The sequence below is a fragment of the Marmota monax genome, unplaced genomic scaffold, assembly GCF_021218885.2.
Source record: "Marmota monax isolate L192 unplaced genomic scaffold, Marmota_monax_Labrador192_F-V1.1 WCK01_AAM20220418_F8-fsc00227, whole genome shotgun sequence".
NCBI classification, from domain to species: Eukaryota; Metazoa; Chordata; class Mammalia; order Rodentia; family Sciuridae; genus Marmota; species Marmota monax.
The window spans coordinates 334,248-353,017 of NW_026695208.1; the positions used below are offsets into that span (position 1 = coordinate 334,248).

Here is an 18,770-nt window from a genome sequence, read left to right on the forward strand (position 1 = left end):
TTTGAGACAGGCTCTTACTATGCAGCCCAGCTGGCCTTGAATTCCTAAACTCACCCTCCCTCAGCCTCCCTAAGTAGCTAGGACTACAGGCCAACCATTAATTTAAAACTATGTAACTTTATACGGTTAAAAGTTTTTTCAAAAGTTAAGATAACCCCATGTTATGGTTTGGATGTGAGGTATCTTCCCAAAAGGTCACTGTGAAGCAACACAAGAAGGTTCAGAGGAAAAATGATTGGGCTGTAAGAGTCTTAACCCAATTGGTGAATTAATTCCCTGATAGGGATTACCTGAATGGCAACAGAAGTGGGTAGGGTATGGCTGGAGGAGGTGGGACTTGGGGCATGGCTAAGAGGTACATATTTTGTATCTGGAGCAGGCCAACTCACTCTCTCTCTGCTTCCAGATAACTACATGAGCTGCTTTCCTCCACCACACTCTTCCACCATAATGTTCTGCCTCACCTCAAGCCCCAGGGAATGAAGCCTGTTCTATGGACTGAGATCATTGAAACCATGAGCCCCTAAATAAAACTTTCCCCCTCTACAATCATTCTGGTCAGATCTTTTAATCACAGCAGCAAAAAAGCTGACTAAAACACCCTACTATCTTTTTCAAGTTAACTCCATAACTCAGCTTCACCAAGAACCCTAATCTAGAAAAGCATTACCTTTTCTGTGGAAGTATGTGCCTGACTCTTACAGTTGCCAAATTAAAGGAAATACTCATTCCTTACTCTCAATAAAAAATGAGATTGTAAATCCTAGTGTGTTAAGATAATATTTAAAATATTTTAACAATAAAATTAAAAACTGTAGTTTTCTAAAAGTCTCATTTTATTTAACTTATAAAATATAAAAACCAACAAAATACATAAACCTGACAAGGGGAGAAAGGAAATAAGCTGCCAAATATAGACATTAAAATGTCAAGCTTTTTTTTTTTTTTAAACACCCTTTTCAGGTTAGTTCAGATTTATAAGAGCAGTAAGGTTTTTAGTAAAACAATTCTGGAAAAATGAAATATTCACTGATTTTACCTTAAATTTTTGGATTTTTTGACCTTAGCACATTAAGCTAAGTATTTTGATTTAAAAAGTCTCCTTTGCCCTAGTAATCTTAATTAAAACAGCAACGAGGTTTTCAAATTTTCAAAAATAAAGAAACTAAAGATGCAAACAACTTACAGTAACAAGTGAATGTTGGCCAGAATGTCTCATTAACCATTTATTTTTTTCTTTTTGTACTGGGGATTTTTTTTTTTTTTTTTTTTAACCCATGGGTACTTTATCACTAGTCCCCAGCCCTTTTTATTTTGTAAAATCTTCTGTTGTTATTTTTTATGTGGTGATGGGGATTGAACCCAGGGCCACATGCATGCTAGGCAAGTGCTTTACCACTGAGCTATCTCCCTAGTCCCCTCTTTCTATTTTTTATTTTGAGACAAGGTCTCACTAAATTGCTAAGGCTGGCCTCAAACTTATGAGCCTCCTGCCTCAGACTCCTGAATCAACTGGGATTAGAGGGATATGCCACAGCACCCAGCAAACCATTTACTTTCAATAACCCTCAACATACTTTAAACTAATGGTTCCAAAAAGTAGAGGTGTTGGAGATGTAGCCTATTGCATGCTTGATGTCCTGAGTTCAATACCCAGCACAAAAACAAAGAAGTGCCGACAGACAAATGTGTGTTTGGGGAAAGCTTCCAAGGTTTTTCTAATAATTCCAGATCCAATTCAGAAACACTTTACTACATATTTAATGCTAACACTTTTAAGTATATATGGATTATCTCTGCATAACTATATGTCAATATTAGTACAAAATTTCAAGTTATTACTAATTTTTATTTCCTCTGGTTCCAAAGATGATACAATGTGAATACACAGCACTTTTTAAATCACATTAAAGTTGGAAGTCACAGAATTTTAAAGTTGAAAAAGAATCTCAGAGATAATCTAAACTGATTATTTTGATTCATCAAGAAACTGGACTCAAAAAACATGGTTAGGATCACAAACTAGAGAGTGAGACTGGAACTTCAACTGTAATACCCTGACTCAACTTCAGTGCTCTTTTGACCAGACCAAACTGCAGCATGTTTCTCCAGGCAACTTTAAATTGGCACTGCACATGAGAACAATCTAAGAAATTTCCATTTTGCCAGTATTTACTGTTAAAAAAAATTTAGAAGCCAAAAGTTATAAAGAGGGCCGGGGCTATAGCTTAGTGGTAGAATGCTTGCCTAGCACATAAGGCACTAGGTTTGATCCTAAGCACCACATAAAAATAAATAAATAGATAGATAGATAGATAGATAGATAAATGTATTGTGTCCACCTACAACTTAAAAAATGTTTTTAAAGTTTAAAAAAAGTTAAATATTTAATTTCATATAATTTGTAAATAATCATTCATATAAAATTCCACATTATTGCTTTCTCCTTAATATCAAGAAATTTAAATAAGATGATTCAAATTTTTAATGTTAAATTATTTTCAACTTCATCTACTATCATTTAGCACTGCAGTAGGATCTTAGTATAGTGTGAAAGCTTTAAATTGGGAATCAAGATAGTGGATTTCTGACTCAATTTTATAATTTACCTAGTTTACAGTCAAATTTCAACCTCTCTGACTCCATTTCTCATCTCATGGTTAAGGATCATCATTACTTAGTGCCAGGCTAGTATCTATGTTGCTTCTAATACTGACCTTAAGAGAAATTAAGTAAATTTTCCAAAAATCTCAGCTACTTAATTTGCTGAGCTGGAATTTAACCCAACTCTGCCTGACTCTAGCTACTAGAGTCATGGTCTTCACATTTCACCATGTTACTCAAATCTTGATATAATGTGTGATCATTGTGTGGTTGTGAGAACAAGTATAAGCTGAATATCAATTATCCAAAATGCTTGGGATGAGAAGTGCTTCAGATTTCAATTTTTTGGATTTTGGAATATTCGCATAGACTTCACCAGTTGAGCATCCCTACACTTCAAAATTCCAAAGTTTTTGAGTACATCACATGACATACCTAAAAAGTTTCAGATTTTGTAGCATTTTAAACTACATGTACAAAACTATTAGGGAGATATAGACATAAAAATGCATACTGAAAAAATATACTGCAACATGTTATTAAACTGAAAATGATTTTTAGTAAAGGATTCAAAAACTAGTTATGCTATACATACTATTCTTATTACTGTTATTAACAGTGAAGTAAGCACTGTAAAATTAAAAGTAGATCGCTCTTGCTTTTAGAGGTAATACTTTAAACTGGAAACAAGGAATCCCTACTTCCTAGTTAAAAATAAAATTATCCTGAAAGCCCCATTAAATCACATACAGCATTTATTTAAAAAAAGCTTATGGGGCCAAGAACAGTGGTGCACACCTGTAATCCCAGTGACTCCAGAGGCTGAGGCAAGAGGATGGCAAGTTTGAGACCAAACCCTGCAATTTAAAGAGGACTTAAGCAATTTAGCCATGTCTCAAAATTTTAAACAAATAAACAAAAAGTAAAAAGGGCCAGGGATGTAGCTCAGTAATAAAGTGTCCCTTGGTTCAACCCCCAAAAATTTTTTTAAAAAGTCTGCAAGGATATATACATATGTACAGAAATGAAAAAAAAAGTCAAGATTACTTGGGTATCAGGTCTTGCCTTTTCAAACAGATTAAACACGGTAAGATATGAAAGAAGAGAGAACAGAGCAAATGTTTAATGAATGTACAGTATTTACACCTATCAACCATACTTCACCACTGCAGATGGATACAGATACTGTTATTGCTGCTCTGACAGAAACCAAAATGCTTCCCCAATAAAGTTTTTCTGTCGTGTTTTATATAAGAAAAATGTTCATTAAAAACAAAACAGTAAAATGTTTAATAATGCACAGCTTATTCAGTATACTATCACTAACTCTATAAAGTTTTTAAAAGTCAAGGGAGAGTGTGCAGCATAATTACAGACACTGCCTCAACGCAAAACCAGAATTGAAGTTTCAGGTTATGTTTTACTTATATCATGCCCTACATATAATAACACTGAATTAGCTCAAAATGAAAGGTACTGTGCATACTTGGAACTACTCATTTGTCCTAATGTGTGACCTGGTGACATACGACTTGACTTCACATAAAAAGCATCAAAACTCTGACTCTGGGTCCTTTTCTCAACAATGGCCACGGTGTAATCTCTGTGTCCCGGGATAATGCCCACACAAGTAATGACACTCTCACCCGTCAACTCCCTCGGGTTTCAGCTAGACAGAACTTTTCCTCCCACGTCTCTTTTCACCTGGCTGAAAAACACTTTAACTCCTAAGCGTTCTTCACCTGACTCACTTCCTAGTTTAAACATTCACTCCGTTTCTAACCGTGTAAATCATGGGTGGGAAGCAGCTAAGATAAAACTGCGAATTCTGAACACCCGCCAATACAGAAAGAAACCAAACAGGACGGAGGGTAGGGGGAGGGCGGGACCCGCCAGTCCCGCTCTGGAGAGCTAGGGTAGGAGGGGGCGGGCGCTGAAGACCCGGCCTCCGGTGACGCCAACTCTCTCGCTCCCTCCTCTCACCTCGATCTCGCGGATGTTGTTGGAGGTGACGAAGATGCCGATGCCAATGGGGATGAAGATGAGGCCGATGATGAAGAAGGTAGGTAGCACCGTGCCCGCAGTAAGGAAGGGCTGCCAAGCCGGCAGCCTTTGCTGTTTGAAGGCCGTGTTATCCGGCCTCCGAGTTTTCGTGGTGCCCCCAGGAGCAGACGGGGGTCCACCGTCCACTTCATCCTTCGCGTTATAGTTCATTGCCATCGACCCCCGGGGTGCGGCTCCGCGACGTGCAGGTGGACTACCCAGGGGACCCGGCTGCTGACCCTGACAGGAGACGCACAGGCGCCGCTGCCGCCGCCGGCACTGACACCAGAGAAGCGGAAGAGGCGGGACACTCTTTCGCAGACGACTGCCGACCGGAAGCGGGAGTCGGCTGGAGACGCCGGAGGAGGGGAGAGAGGAAGAAGGGAGAAGGCTGAGGGACAAGGGGAGGGGAAAGGGGTGGAGGATAGAAGAGGGAGGAAAACGCCGGACGCACTCTGATCACCTGATCAGCTGCCCTGTAACGACAAATTGTGAGCCTCTGGCCCTGGAGCGTGTGGTTACGTTGGCGCATGCGCAGCGCTGGGGTCACTGGGATCTCTGCGCTTGCGCCATAGACGCGTCTTCGCCCTTGGGGCTGCTGGCTCTGCCTGTTCCTATGGTCAACATAGCGACATCTAGCCTAGGTGGCAGGCTCTACCATGTAGCTGAGCCATCCTTGTCAGCGACTGAGAGGTCTCTGGTGGCTTCTGCTCTAGACAGCTTTTTAAAAGACCACACTCGAGGGATGCTGAGCCATGTGTAATTGGCAGTATTTGCTTGGGATGCAGGTATCAATTTAAACTAAGGTGTGTGAAATTTAACCCTTTATTCTAAAGTCAAGAATTGATACTGTGATTCGGTTAACCCTATGATTTTGCTTCACATTTTTCTCCTCACATTTTTCCTTCATTGATGGTCTTCGCTTGGCCCCTTCTCTGTCTGCCATTCCCTTGCACATTAGTGTAGGAAGTCTTTTGAAATAAGTTATGGCTTTTTTATTGTTGATTATAAAAAGCGGAACATACATCATTATATAAAATGAAATACTACATACTTAAAAACTGCCAAGGAAATATGATATCAAAAGGGACTAAATCAGAAGACCAAAAGTAGTATACAGACTAAAACTATACAGCTCAACAAAAAACTATATAATGGTAACCCCCAATGGATGGATGACTTTTTTTTCTGTTTATTTGCGTTTTTCTGTATTTTCCAAAATTTATTCAGTAAGCATTTATTATTTGTAAAATTTAAAAAATTATTACGTGGGCTGGGGATGTGGCTCAAGCAGTAGCGCATGTGTGGGGCTCGGGTTGGATCCTCAGCACCACAAAGATGTTGTGTCTGCCGAAAGCTAAAAAATAAATATTAAAATTCTCTCTCTCTCTTCTCTCTCTCTTTAAAAAAAAAATATTATTACGTGCAGCCCACATTATTACTGTCTTTGGAATCTAAACCAGTCAATAAATCACACCATATCAAAATGAATACCCAAACTTTATTTTTTCAAGGCTTTGTCTACAGTTAGACTGTTGGAAGGTAAACCTAGAAAAAGAAACTAAGAAGTATTTGATATTCATAATTTATAATTAAATGCTTTTCTCAAAATGTCCACGAGTCTCAAGCATGTGATCCAATCAAAAAAATTTTGTGAGTTTAGAGGAAAATGAATAATGAGTACCTTCTAATGACACTAGCTTGGTTTGGCTCTTACATAACGTTTGTTATCTCTCAAATTCTTAGCACCACTAAAATTCGAATTTAGGCTCAAATGGAAAACAGTCTGTCACAGTTAATGAAGAAGGCGTAAACTTTTAATTTTCTAAGTTCTGTTGGTTAGTAAAAGTGTAGGTTGCAATGTTAGACATAATTAAAAAGTATAAGTTTTTTTTCTCCCCATTTTTGCTTATATCATCCACTCACTAAATGTGACAGTTCCTTTTTTGTGTGTGTGGTGCTGGGGATTGAATCTAGGGCCTTGTGTATGCAAGGTAAGCACTCTACTAACTGGGCTATAAACCCAGCCCATGATAGTTCCTTAACTGCTTACTAATCTGTATAAATGGTGAGTTACAGTCCATCTTTCTTACTCATGACTTCTGCATCCACAATTCAATCAACCGTGGAGCAAAAATGCTCAGAAAAAAAAAAAATTCATCTGTGTTAAACAGCAGACTTTTTCTCCATCATTATTCCCTAAACAGTACCATAAAATAACTATGTACATAGCATTTAGAATTTACATGAATTAGGTATAATAGGTTATATTAGGTATAATTCAATGTAGTATATGGGAGAATATGCACAGGTTATATTGTAAATATTATACCATTTTATGATGTACTTGAGCATTCAAGGATTTGATTATCCACAGGGGTGCTGGAACCTATTCCCTTCAAATAATGAAGGGCAAACTATATTTTGCCTTCAGGTCTTTTGTTGTTTTTTGGTGACTTAAGTGATTTTTTTTAGTCAGCTTTTCATCTCTGTGATCAAAAGACCTGACAAGAACAAAATAGAAGAGGAAAAGTTTATTTTGGCTCATGGTTTCAAAGGTTTCATCCATGGTGAGTGAACTCCATAGCTCTGGGCCTAAGGTGAGGCAGAGCATTCTAGAACAAGGGCATGGCAGAGGAAAGCAGCTCAGGACATGACAAATGGAAGCAGAGAGCTCCACTCATCAAAAACAAAATATAAACCCAAAAGTCATGCCTCTGGTGACCTACCTCCTCCAGCCACATTTCACCTGCCTAGTGTCCTCCCAGTTAGTCCATATCAATGGATTACTCCATTGACTAGATTACAACTCTCACAATCCAGCCATCTTACCCCTGAACCATTCCTTGCACATGAACATTTGGGGAACACCTCATATCTCAACCATAATAAGTGATCATGTATTTATGTGTTTCCTTTTTCTTTAATATTTTGTTCATAGGAAAGATTAACTCTTTTTTTTTAACTAGAAATTCCATTTTGAATGAAATAAATTTGTAGAACTGAAATCTTAGATTATTATCTTAAACTTTCATTTTCAAATGAGGTACAAGTGGATGAAATTACTTTCCCACATCTCTTGATATTCCTCTATTTTCTTTCCACTATTTTGCTATCACAAAATGCTTCTTTAGCCAGCTAAAAATTTTTTCACCTCCACATAATCGTCTCAGGAACTCAGGATTTTTATTATTTTCTTGCTCACATGTTGTTTAGTGATAGTCCTTACTAGGTAGTTTTTTCCTTATTTGCTGAAATAGGAGTTGTTGTTTGTTTGTTTTAGGTTGTTCAGCATTTCAGGGGCAACAAAAAAGAATAATTGGTCTCACAATGGATTATCAGTATATATATTTTTAAACTAGTGATTAGAAGTGACCCTTGTGTGTATGTATATGTTGGAACATTTAGATAACATTTGTATTATTTAAATGATGGTTTACTCGCTTTTTCTTTTAAAAGTGGAGCTTGTGTGGATAAATTGTACTTATTAATGCTATCAGGTCAACATAACAAGTGTGCAATGAATACATGAGCTCAAATATAAAAATAAATCTGAAATGATAGAATAGTTACAAACCCAACTATCCAAAAAATATAGGTTTTTAGGTTTTTGAGGGGAAGATTTATACAGTTTTCATCTTTCAGTTTAATTGCTGTGTTATATCACTGAACCAGAAACATCAAAGAAAAGACAGAAGAAAAACTTGGGTAACTTGAGGAAGGAGAAACTAAAACTAGTCTTTTTATTGTTTGGCCAAACTGCCACACAGATTTGCATGTTCATCTTCTTTGAATATTTGGTGCTACTGTAGCTCTCTAGCTTCTAACCATATATTCAAACTATTTCATTCACATCTGTAACTTGAAGTTGTTTAGGAAAGTTGAATTAAGAAATGTGTCATAATTTTTACAGCATGAGTTTCAGAGAAAGGGACTGAAAATAGTTGGAATTGTGTTCACTACTTTTTTCACTCTACCCTTCCACCTCAATTCAATCAACCATAGCAGCTTAGAAAACTTTTATGAGACTAAATAGTATTTTTTATCATCTCAGAGAACTTTCAGGAGAGTGATGTAGCATTTGTATAATAAATTTCCTGTATTTATTGCATCAGAGGTTAATCCAAATTGATTTTGCAAAATTACCTTTAAAATTAACCTTTTCCTGATTTTCATGTAGTGTAGTATTGCACTCTTTCACTTAGACATTTAGAAATCTTTTATTTTCACACTGACAGATTATCTCATTGATAGTGTAAGTAAAGATTTTGCAAGTTCTTAAATGACCAGTCAGTAATCCAAAATAGTAGTCAAACAAGATATTTTCATGCTTAGTACCATCAGAGGAAAAAGCAGTGACACCAAAATTTTTAGTGGACAGCCTAGGATCTTTGTGTTAAAAGGGAAATAAGGTTTTATTTCTCATGATTCCATATTTCTTTAAATGAAAGAATGTAATTCTAATGAGACCTCAGACTTCATGGCTTCCACTACATAGAATCTCTCAGTTGATTACATCCCCATGGCACATATTCAGTAGATGCCATCAATTATAAATAAGATCTTATCTTCAAATATGTTGCCTTCTCTGGATTGACAGCCAGCTAACATCTGTTACATATATAACAGAGGAAATAATTATTTAAAAAGGAAGGGTAGAGGAAGGAAGAGGCTCAGCTTACATGTAAGAATTCATCAAGAAATATAAGAAAGTAGATCTTTCAAAAACCATTCTGTGTTTATTATATTTGGGCCTTTTTTTAGCTTTATTTTAAACTTACATTTTTCTGTTTTTCCAAATGTTAATGGTTTGGAAGTCCCAAGAGGGGTAGATGCATTTCATCATGGTTTCTTCAAAGACCTGAGACACTACTGCCTATGAAGGTATTCATTGTTTTAAAATAACTCCAACATATTCTTGAAGGATAGCCTTTTAAAAAATGATATTAAATGTAAAAGTTAACTTTATTGAATCTCAGATGTGAACAACTTTTTTATTCACTGGCACTAAAGACCAAGGGCTTCCCTCTGACCAGTACTCCATGAGACACAAAAAGAAGGGTCCAACAGACTGTTCCACATCATTTTTATTGTCATTGATTCCTCTGGGCAGAGTAATGTATACTCACTATTATCACATTCTTAACTCACTCAGCAAACCGCCACTCTCTGACCTGAGATCCAACTCCACTGAAACTGTCTTGTTAGTAAATTCCCACTCATCTTCCAAGATTCAGGTTTGTAGACCATTTAAGGAATAGTTCTTTGACCCTTGGAATGGAGCTAAGCTGTCCTCTGAGTTCAAGGCAACTTATTCATATCTCCATCCTTGCAGAAATAACTGTTTACATCAGTCTTGTTTACTAGATATAAGTTCCTCAAGGTCAGAGATTGTTTTTATTCATTTCTGAAGTTCTAACATTTGGCAAAGTGCCTAGGACAAACATGGTGCTTAATAAATCTTGTTGAATGACGTGACCTCCTTACATTTTAGTGGGAAAAAAAATCACTTTCCAGCAAACAATTGAAATACAGTGAGGTCAGTGCTCTATAAGATGAGTGTACAAGGGGTTATATGAGCTCCAAAGAAGTGAGGAAAAGGGTTCTAAAGTCAGAGTGATACTGTGGTTCTCCACTGAGTAAACAATAGATTTTAAAATAAAGGAACATAGAGAAAGTTGAGCTTTATATTATATATATTTTGTCCACAATACATATTATTAATACTGTGCAAGACCATGTTACTGTGGGTGATCATATTCTTAAGATTTTAGCAGCTTATTGTTGTCATTAAAACTGACATCACCAGTAGTCTCCATTTATGTTTGTTAGCTTATATAGTCCTTTTGTCTCACTGCCTATTGGCACCAGTGTTCCATGTGGGAACAAGTGGTTGGCATCTGTGATATGAAAATGAATGAAAACCCTCTCCTGTTAAAGTAGTATAGAATATCTGGTAGCCTGCTTAGGGCCCTTTGTCCTACAAACAGGTTGTCTTCCTTTACAATTAGTGATTATTGAGGATCTTTCCTTGTTTAGGTCAGATGATCTCCTTCTGAAATCTTAAATAGGCATAGAGGTTTCTGCAAAGTCAGCACCAACAACCAGAACAATTTGATGAAGAAGATATGGCCCAGGATACCCTGACTGAGGTACTACTTCCAAAGAAGGACTCCTATGGAGTTAAAAGTCAAAAATTAGGTACCTATAAAACACCCTGCCATTTGACTAAATGTATGACTTGCTATCAAGGAGATGGAGAACTGTGTGCAGAGAGACAGACTAAAAAGAGAAGGTGGATGTGCTTATAGAAAAAAATCTGTGAAGATTGGGTGAAAGACAGGGCTGAGGAAAGAACAGTGTGAAAGGGCTTCTTCCTAGCAATAATTTCTTTTAAAAAAAATGTACCCAGGGATGGAGGTGTAGCTCAGTGGTAGAGCACATGCTGAGCATTACAATACACTGGGTTCAGTCCCCAGCACCCCCCAAAAAAAAAAATTCAGTATCCTGTATTCACTGTGAGGAATATGTAAGATATGTAAGTCTTCCTTTTAAAAAGTACAAATCAGCTGTGGTGGTACATGCTGGTATACCCACATACTTGGGAGGCTGGGGCTGGAGCATTACTTGAGCCTACAAGTTCAAGACCAGCCTGGGTCACAGTGTGAAACCACATCTCCAAACAAACAAACAAAAAACTAGGGAAACAGATGTACGCACCAATGCTAGTTGCTATAGCTTGAATTTAATGGCACCCATGGGCTCAAATGTTGAAAGCTTTTTCCCTGGCCCATGAAAAACTATTGAGAATCTGTAAGAGGTGGGACTTACTGGAAGGAAGTTAGGTCATAGGGAAATAACCCTTGGCTCCTTCCTGTCTCTATTTTCTGGTCATCATAAGGTAAATAAGCTTTCTCTATCATCTACTCTTGCCATTACATGCTACACTGCCACAGGCCCAAAGCAATATGGCCAAGCAACCATAATCTCAAGAAACTATAATCCAAAATAAACCTTTCCTTTATCAAGTTGGCTCTCTTGAGTATTTTGTTACAGTAGTGGAAAGCTCACCAATACACCAGTCAATATAAAGTAGAATGGGACAAAGAGGAAGCTGAAGAGAAAGAAAAAAAGTTTTTTTTCTTCTTACAGATGCTTATTTATGAAAGGGGTACTGGGGATAATGTCAGGAAAACTAAGGGATAACTGGTTGTCTTTAAAAAGAAATTATTTGTGAAGTCAGAGTTCTGGATTCTAGCACAATCTGTGGATCAGGTTGCAATGCCTGGAACAACCAAGTTAGTGAGGGTTGCTTCAACTGATCCACTTGGAGAGTGGTCTTAGTGTTTGGTCTTATCCTTTGGTTATGCTTAAGTATTAATTTCAAAAGTAGATTTTAATGCCTTTGTTTTCCTAAATATAGTACAGTATGCCCTATTGCCAACAAGCATGGGCCAAGGGAGGTCACACTCGTTTCTCTATCGAAGGGAAAAGCCTGTTGCTCATTACAAGTGACTGTAGCTCAGGGTTCAGGGGAAGCAAATTCATTTAGTTATAGTATAGATCCTGAGATCTTCTCTTGCAAAGTCATGAGATTAGCAAATGATGACTATCCTGACAATTAAACCAAATGGATCAAAGGAGTTTCTCTTCTCTAACAAGAGAGACCACTGAACTACCCTTGGAAGCAAGAGCCTCTAATATCTGCAGCTTATATGCAGAAAGCATCTTGGTGTAGATATTATCCTTGTCTACTTTTTTGATATGTATATCTCTAATAAAAAAGAGAAGTCCATTTATTTGCCCTAAGTAGGGTAAAGATAAATCAGGATTGCATATAGTCATGGACTACCATTTCTGGCGTAGGACTGATAAAAGAGGTCAAGCATAACACTCCCTGACCCCCATCCTACTCTGTGGAAACCATTAACCAAACTGCCTCTGTGGAGGCAAAATACCTGCTGGCAGAGCCTCAAATATGTTTTATTTACTGAGTGATCAGCCTTTAAATTTACAAATTAGTAGAGTAACATCTGTTAATTAGCATTGCATTTGGTGAAGAAAAAGTGGTTTCCATCTCTTGGAAATTTGCAGTTTTCATTCTACCAAACTATGATATAACTCAGAGGAAAAGTATCCTTCATTTCAGCAGTCCTGCTATCCATATATGCTTATCCATAGTGAATGACACTATAATTTTTTGATGCATTATAATTATACATAATAGATTAATTATGCTATATTTATACATACACATAACAATTTGATCAATCTCCTTCCCAGGCACCTTCCACTTTTCCTTCCCTCCTCCCAACCCATGGTCAGCTTGCTTTATTCTAGTGATCTCCCCTCTATTATTATTATTATCGTTATTTTAATACTGCATTATAGTTATATATAAGTGAGATTTATTGTGGTATATTCATACATGGACATAGCATAATTTAGTAGATTTCATTCCTCGGTACTTCCCCATGCCTTCCCCTCCTTCCTCTCTCAATCCCATTCCTTTAATCAATTGGTCTCCTTCTATTTTCATGAGATTCCTTTCTCCCTCTCTCCTTCTATCTGTCCCTCTTCCTCTCTCCCCACTTCCTGTCTCACTTTCACACAAGAGAAAAACATTCAACCTTTGACTTTCTGAGTCTGGCTTATTTCACTTAATATGATATTCTCCCAGTTTCAACAATTTATCATAAATGACATAATTCATTCTTTATGACTGAATAAAATTCTTTTGTGTATATATACTATGTTTTCTTGAAACATTGGTCTATTGACAAGCACCTAGGTTGGTCCATAACTTTGCTGTTATGAATTGTGATGCTGTAAACACTGGTGTTGAGAGCCACAGTTTAGTCAGAATGACGCCTGGCATTTTGCTAGAGGGAATGGTTGAAAGGTGACCCTGCTCCGGGATTAGGGCGGCTCCAGGATTAGGTCGGATCCTCGGGCACCCACTACTTTGGAGTTCCCTTTGAGTTCTCAAGGGGTTCTTGTCACGCGGAGCCCGGTGGAGGAAGTATGTAGAGTGCCGGTGAGAGTTCGGGAATAAAGAGTTGCTATTTGAACCTACAAGGCTTTGTGGCAGCTCGGTTATTTTGTGCCCAGCCAGACTGCGGCATTTGGTGGCCCGTACGGGGAATGCCTGAAGCTTGGAGGTAAGTGAAATTGCTCGCCCCTGAGGAAGAGCGTGAGAATGGATGACCATTTCAAAAAACAATGTGTTCTTGTTTTGATTTATTTTGTTTTTATTTCAAGTTGCCTGTCCCTAGAACTTTCTCAGGCAAACTGGGGAAAATAGTTGACTCAAAGTTTGAAGTTGTTCGCCCCTGAGGAAGAGAAATTGTTAGAGGAAGGAGGCACACCAGTAAGACCAAGAACAATTAGGGCATATGTTGATACAATACAAAAATGTAGCCCATGGCTTTTTAAAGAGGAGTTATTAAATATATCACAATGGAACCATCATGGTATCCTGTAGAAGGATTTTTCTTCAATAAGAAAGAGATGGCTAGTTCTGTTTACTACACTTGTCTAAGATCTTGGTTTTTACAGACATCTGATTAATTTACAAAGCTAAAGTATTGAAACATCAACCACTAAATATAAAATCAAGTACTCTTTACTTATTAAGTTCCATAAGGTAATATATTTAAACATTATGTGTGTTTTCATAAATTGGTAAATGGAAAAAAGGTTTAATATTGCTTTGTGTCTGTGTCTTTGCTTAAACAAGGTTACTAAGAGTTAAGATTCTATCAAGTGTAATTTATATACAAAGAGTATAAGAAGTTTCAGTTGGGTTTCAATTATAGTATAGTACCATAAAAAAACATGAAAGTATTTCATCTTATTAAAGTGGAGTAATTTGTCTAAATCAGAAATTTTATAAGGGTTGTTTCAGAATGTGAATTTATAAAAAGGGTTAACAGCTAGAAAAGAGATATAAAAAGATTCAAGATGTGGAAATATATTTTAATATAAAAGGTTAAAGGAAAAAGAAATGTTTCTAGATGAGATAATCTTTGTGTGGTAAAGTAAAAAGTTGTAAAATGTCTAAGTAAGTTACAAAAGGCTTTAAAAGGTTAAATTAAAGGTGGTTAAGATGCCTTCATGGCGGAGGAAAGATTGTGTCATTCGAAGCCTAGTTAATCTTAAAAGCATTACTTAAAAAAAACATGAAAATGAGAAGATAATAGGATAAAAGATATTTGGATAAAGAAGATTAAAAATTTGAAGTGAAAAACTTTAAAGACAAAAGTACAGAATGGTAAAAAAAAAAAAAAAAAAAAAAGAGAAGATGTAGGAAGACAAAAATTTTAAACCCACAAAATAGGAAGAAAAAAAAACTAGGAGGAAAAAAAAAGCAACTAAGGCTGAATGTACAAACCTTAAAAAATTAGAAGATAGAAACAAGATAAAAAATGGTTAAAAATGTCAAATAAAGGTATTTCAGATAAAAAAATGCAAAAAGCTAAGACAACTATTAGATACAGACAATCAAGATAGAAAAGGTAGAAGAGAGAAGTTTAAAGTCAAATATTGGATAAAATAGAAGAACAAGGAGATTATTAGTAATTTTTTCAAAAAGCCCAACAACTGGTGGTGCAGAAATTAGAAGTCTCAGATGAGGGTGTTAAAATTTATAGGCAAGAGCCAATTTAGAAAATGTTAAACTAGAAGGAAATTGGTTTAAAACCACATCAAAAAATTAAAAGGACTAAAGTAATTCTAAAAACTAAGGCAAAATGCTTTTGGAAGACTTGAATTTAAAAGGATCTTTAAATTTCCAAAGGATGCATATAGGATATTTTGGAACATCATCCCTGAAGAAAAATCAGTTAATGTTTTACTTAATAGAAATCCCATACAATCCACGGGGACAAAGCATAGTTGAAAGAGCTCACCAAACTATTAAAATGTACTTATTAAAGCAAAAAGAGGGAATTGGAAAGGGGTATATATCCCCCAAAGATAAACTTAAAATAACCCTTTTTACTCTAAACTTTTTAAATTTGGATTCATCAGGGCTTAGTGCTGCGGAAAGGCATATGTGTCCAAAAAATGTACATAAGCCTAAGGTACTTTGGAAGGATATTCTAACAGGACAATGGAAAGGTTCTGACTCAGTGATTGTCTGGAGTCGGGGGTCTGTTTGTGTGTTTCCACAGGGAGAACAGCAGCCGATTTGGATTCCAGAGAGATTAACTAAAGCGATTTCTACAGACCAAAAAGAAGATGACTTGGCTCAAATCCATAACAGCTGATATTCAGAACTCCAGTTTGGCTATTCTTACATCTGCGACAGTGATTCTCCCACACCTGGAGGCTAATGAATAATGAACACCATTAAGACCTATTTCAAATGTAAGAAACCTTGGGGCTTACTTGTGGGAATACCTTCAGACTCATATGCAAGTTACAGGAAGAAGGATGGGATATCCAAAGAAGACTCAAACCCAGGTTGTAACCAGGATGCCTTTTTCAATATCTATTTTATTATTGCCTTTTCTCACAGCATGAAGTTCTATTTTATTTTTTGAGCTCATACAGACCTAGGTTAATGTTTTTCTGATCAGTTCTATTTTTTTACTGTGGAGTTTTTAAACATTGCAATGGAGATTTCACCTGTGTAAAGCTACAAGGCCTTTACTATTGTCTTATGTGTTGTATGTTATGTGTGCACACTTCTGTTTTGTGTTGTATGTCTGTATATGTGTATGCCCATATATATGGGGAGCGCTCATGAAAAAATGGATCCGAATATTTTTTTTTTATTCACATGATTTAAATGATTTAATTTAAATTAGGTAAACAGCTGTTAAGGATTGTTTTTAAAGGTGGTTAACAGATCTGTTTGTTTACTTTCACCTTTCCTTTTCATTATATTTAATAATTCTGTTCAGGATAATGTAAATTGTTCAGAAAATTGTTTTCTTAGTGCCTGCTGGAATATTACATAATTTTTTTTTTGGCCATCATTGCCAGAATTCCTATCTTCATCCCAGTGCTGGTGAAGACAAAGATAAAACTAAGCTACAGCTTCTTCGATAGCTATCACAGTAAACTGTATAAACTGATGCATCAATGAATAATAACTCAACAAGTGATGCTCAATCAAGAAGTCGATTTACTTTCCGAGGAAATGGACATATTAATGGATTCCTCTGCTTTGAACTGCTTGCAGAACTTGCCTGGACTATGTATCACTTGCATGCATTGTGAACTAACTGTTGGTGCAGTGAATTGTGGTATTGCTGGAGTATCTTTGTTGATGGTGTCATTGGTGGTACAATTTTTCCAGAAAGAGCCATCATTTGGCTTGGTGCCGTGGCATTTTGCATCCTCCTTCCTTTCTGCTTGTGATGGTCTAAAATTTGGGGGCCAACAGAGGTGAGGCAAAAAACCTCACCCCCCCACTGGCACCAAGGCCAAATTTGGGGGCCAACAGAGGTGAGACAAAGAACCTCACTCCCCCACTGGTACCAAGACCAAATTTGGGGGCCAACAGAGGTGAGGCAAAGAACCTCACCCCCCCACTGGTGCAAAGACCTATCCACAAGTATGGCTGTATGCTGGACCGGTAGCCAATGACGGGTAAGATCCAATTACAATGGTACCAACCTAAGACAGGAGGCTGACGCCTTGAGTCAGATCATTCGATGACGGGTAAGGACCATATGTAGTATTGGACAACCTAAGATAGACATGGTCCCTAAGCCACGTGCTTGTTGTTTAATTAAACAGAAGGGGGTAGATGTTGAGAGCCACAGTTTAGTCGGAATGACGCCTGGCATTTTGCTAGAGGGAATGGTTGAAAGGTGACCCTGCTCTGGGATTAGGGCTGCTCCGGGATTAGGGCAGATCCTGCTGGGATCAGGGCGGATCCTTCTGCCTCGGGTACCTGCTACTTTGGAGTTCCCTTTGAGTTCTGGTTCCGGGGAGAATTGGTGCACGGAGCACAGTGGAGGGAGTGTGTTCCCGGAAAGTGCGTGTAGAGTGCCAGTGAGAGTTCGGGAATAAAGAGTCGCTGTTTGAATCTACAAGGCTTTGTAGATTGATTAACTTGGTTTTTTTGTTATTGTTTTTGTGTGTGTTAAGTTTTTTGAGTTCTTTAAATATTCTGGATATAATTCTCTGTCAGAAGAGTAGCTGGTAAAGGTTTTCTTTCATTCTGTTTGCTCTGTCCTCATGTTCTTATTTCCCTTCCTTACAGAAGCTGTACAGGAATAAGCTGTACAGGAATAAATTTTATTAATAAGTTTTATCCCACTTATTGATTCTTGGTTTTATTTCTTGAGCATTAGGGGTCTTATTAAGGAAGTTGATACCTGTGCCTATATTTTAGAGTATTAGTCTTATGTTTTCTTCTAGCAGGAGCAGTGTTTCTGATCTAATCCTTAAGTCTTTGATACACTTTGAATTGACTTTCATACAGGATGAGAGATTGAGATCTAGTTTCATTCTTTTTCATACAGATATCCAGCTTTCCCAGCACCATTGATTAAAAAGCCTATTTTTTCTCCAACATGTTTTTGGTACCTTTAGGACACTATGTTTTTAAATGTATTTAATTATATTTTACTTATAAAATACAAAACGAAAACTATTGTAAAGCAAATGATTTTAAATAAAAAGGTTTCATACTGATTTTAAATGATTTTAATTTTATAAGTATTATGTTCCAACTCAAAATAAGGGTATTGCACAGTGATTTATTATTTTAATAGTTATTTTTCAAGCTCTGGTGAAATTTTCATAAACATAATTGACTTTGAAAACTAACACAGAGAATGTCTTAATTGGTTAATTTCAATTACCTGTGAAGAACTGAAAGCAGGCTATAACATTCATAGAAAAGACAAGTACATAAATCTACTTGACTTCAGTGAAAAATAATAAACTTCTCAAATATTTAATAAAACTTACAAGAGGCAAAATTAAGAATGGTGTAAAATATAATGTATTTCCAAAATTTTTCCAAAATGTACTCTTTTGCTTTTGAAAATCCATTAAACATGCAAGGATTCCAAGACTATCTGATCATCTTAAAAGCCTCTTATATTGGAGAATCTAACACCTGATATTTTTAAAACAAAATTTAGATTAAATAAATACAC

At 36.7% G+C, this 18,770-nt stretch overlaps 1 protein-coding gene and 1 long non-coding RNA gene across 2 annotated transcripts in view; one reads left to right on the top strand and one right to left on the bottom strand.

The window, feature by feature from the left end:
• The window catches only part of Tmem30a (transmembrane protein 30A), a 28,881-nt gene extending 23,925 nt beyond the window's left edge, over window positions 1–4,956 (bottom strand). Inside the window, exon 1 of the mRNA XM_046430426.2 lies at window positions 4,588–4,956. Coding sequence (XP_046286382.1) covers window positions 4,588–4,824 — 237 coding nt within the window. The 5' untranslated portion in view covers window positions 4,825–4,956. The remainder of the gene's footprint in view (window positions 1–4,587) is intronic.
• Window positions 4,926–18,307, top strand: LOC131423665 (uncharacterized). The gene is made up of 2 exons (XR_009225521.1): window positions 4,926–5,453; window positions 15,822–18,307. It is a non-coding gene; the product is annotated as an uncharacterized LOC131423665 (long non-coding RNA).
• Window positions 18,308–18,770: the final 463 nt, after the last annotated feature.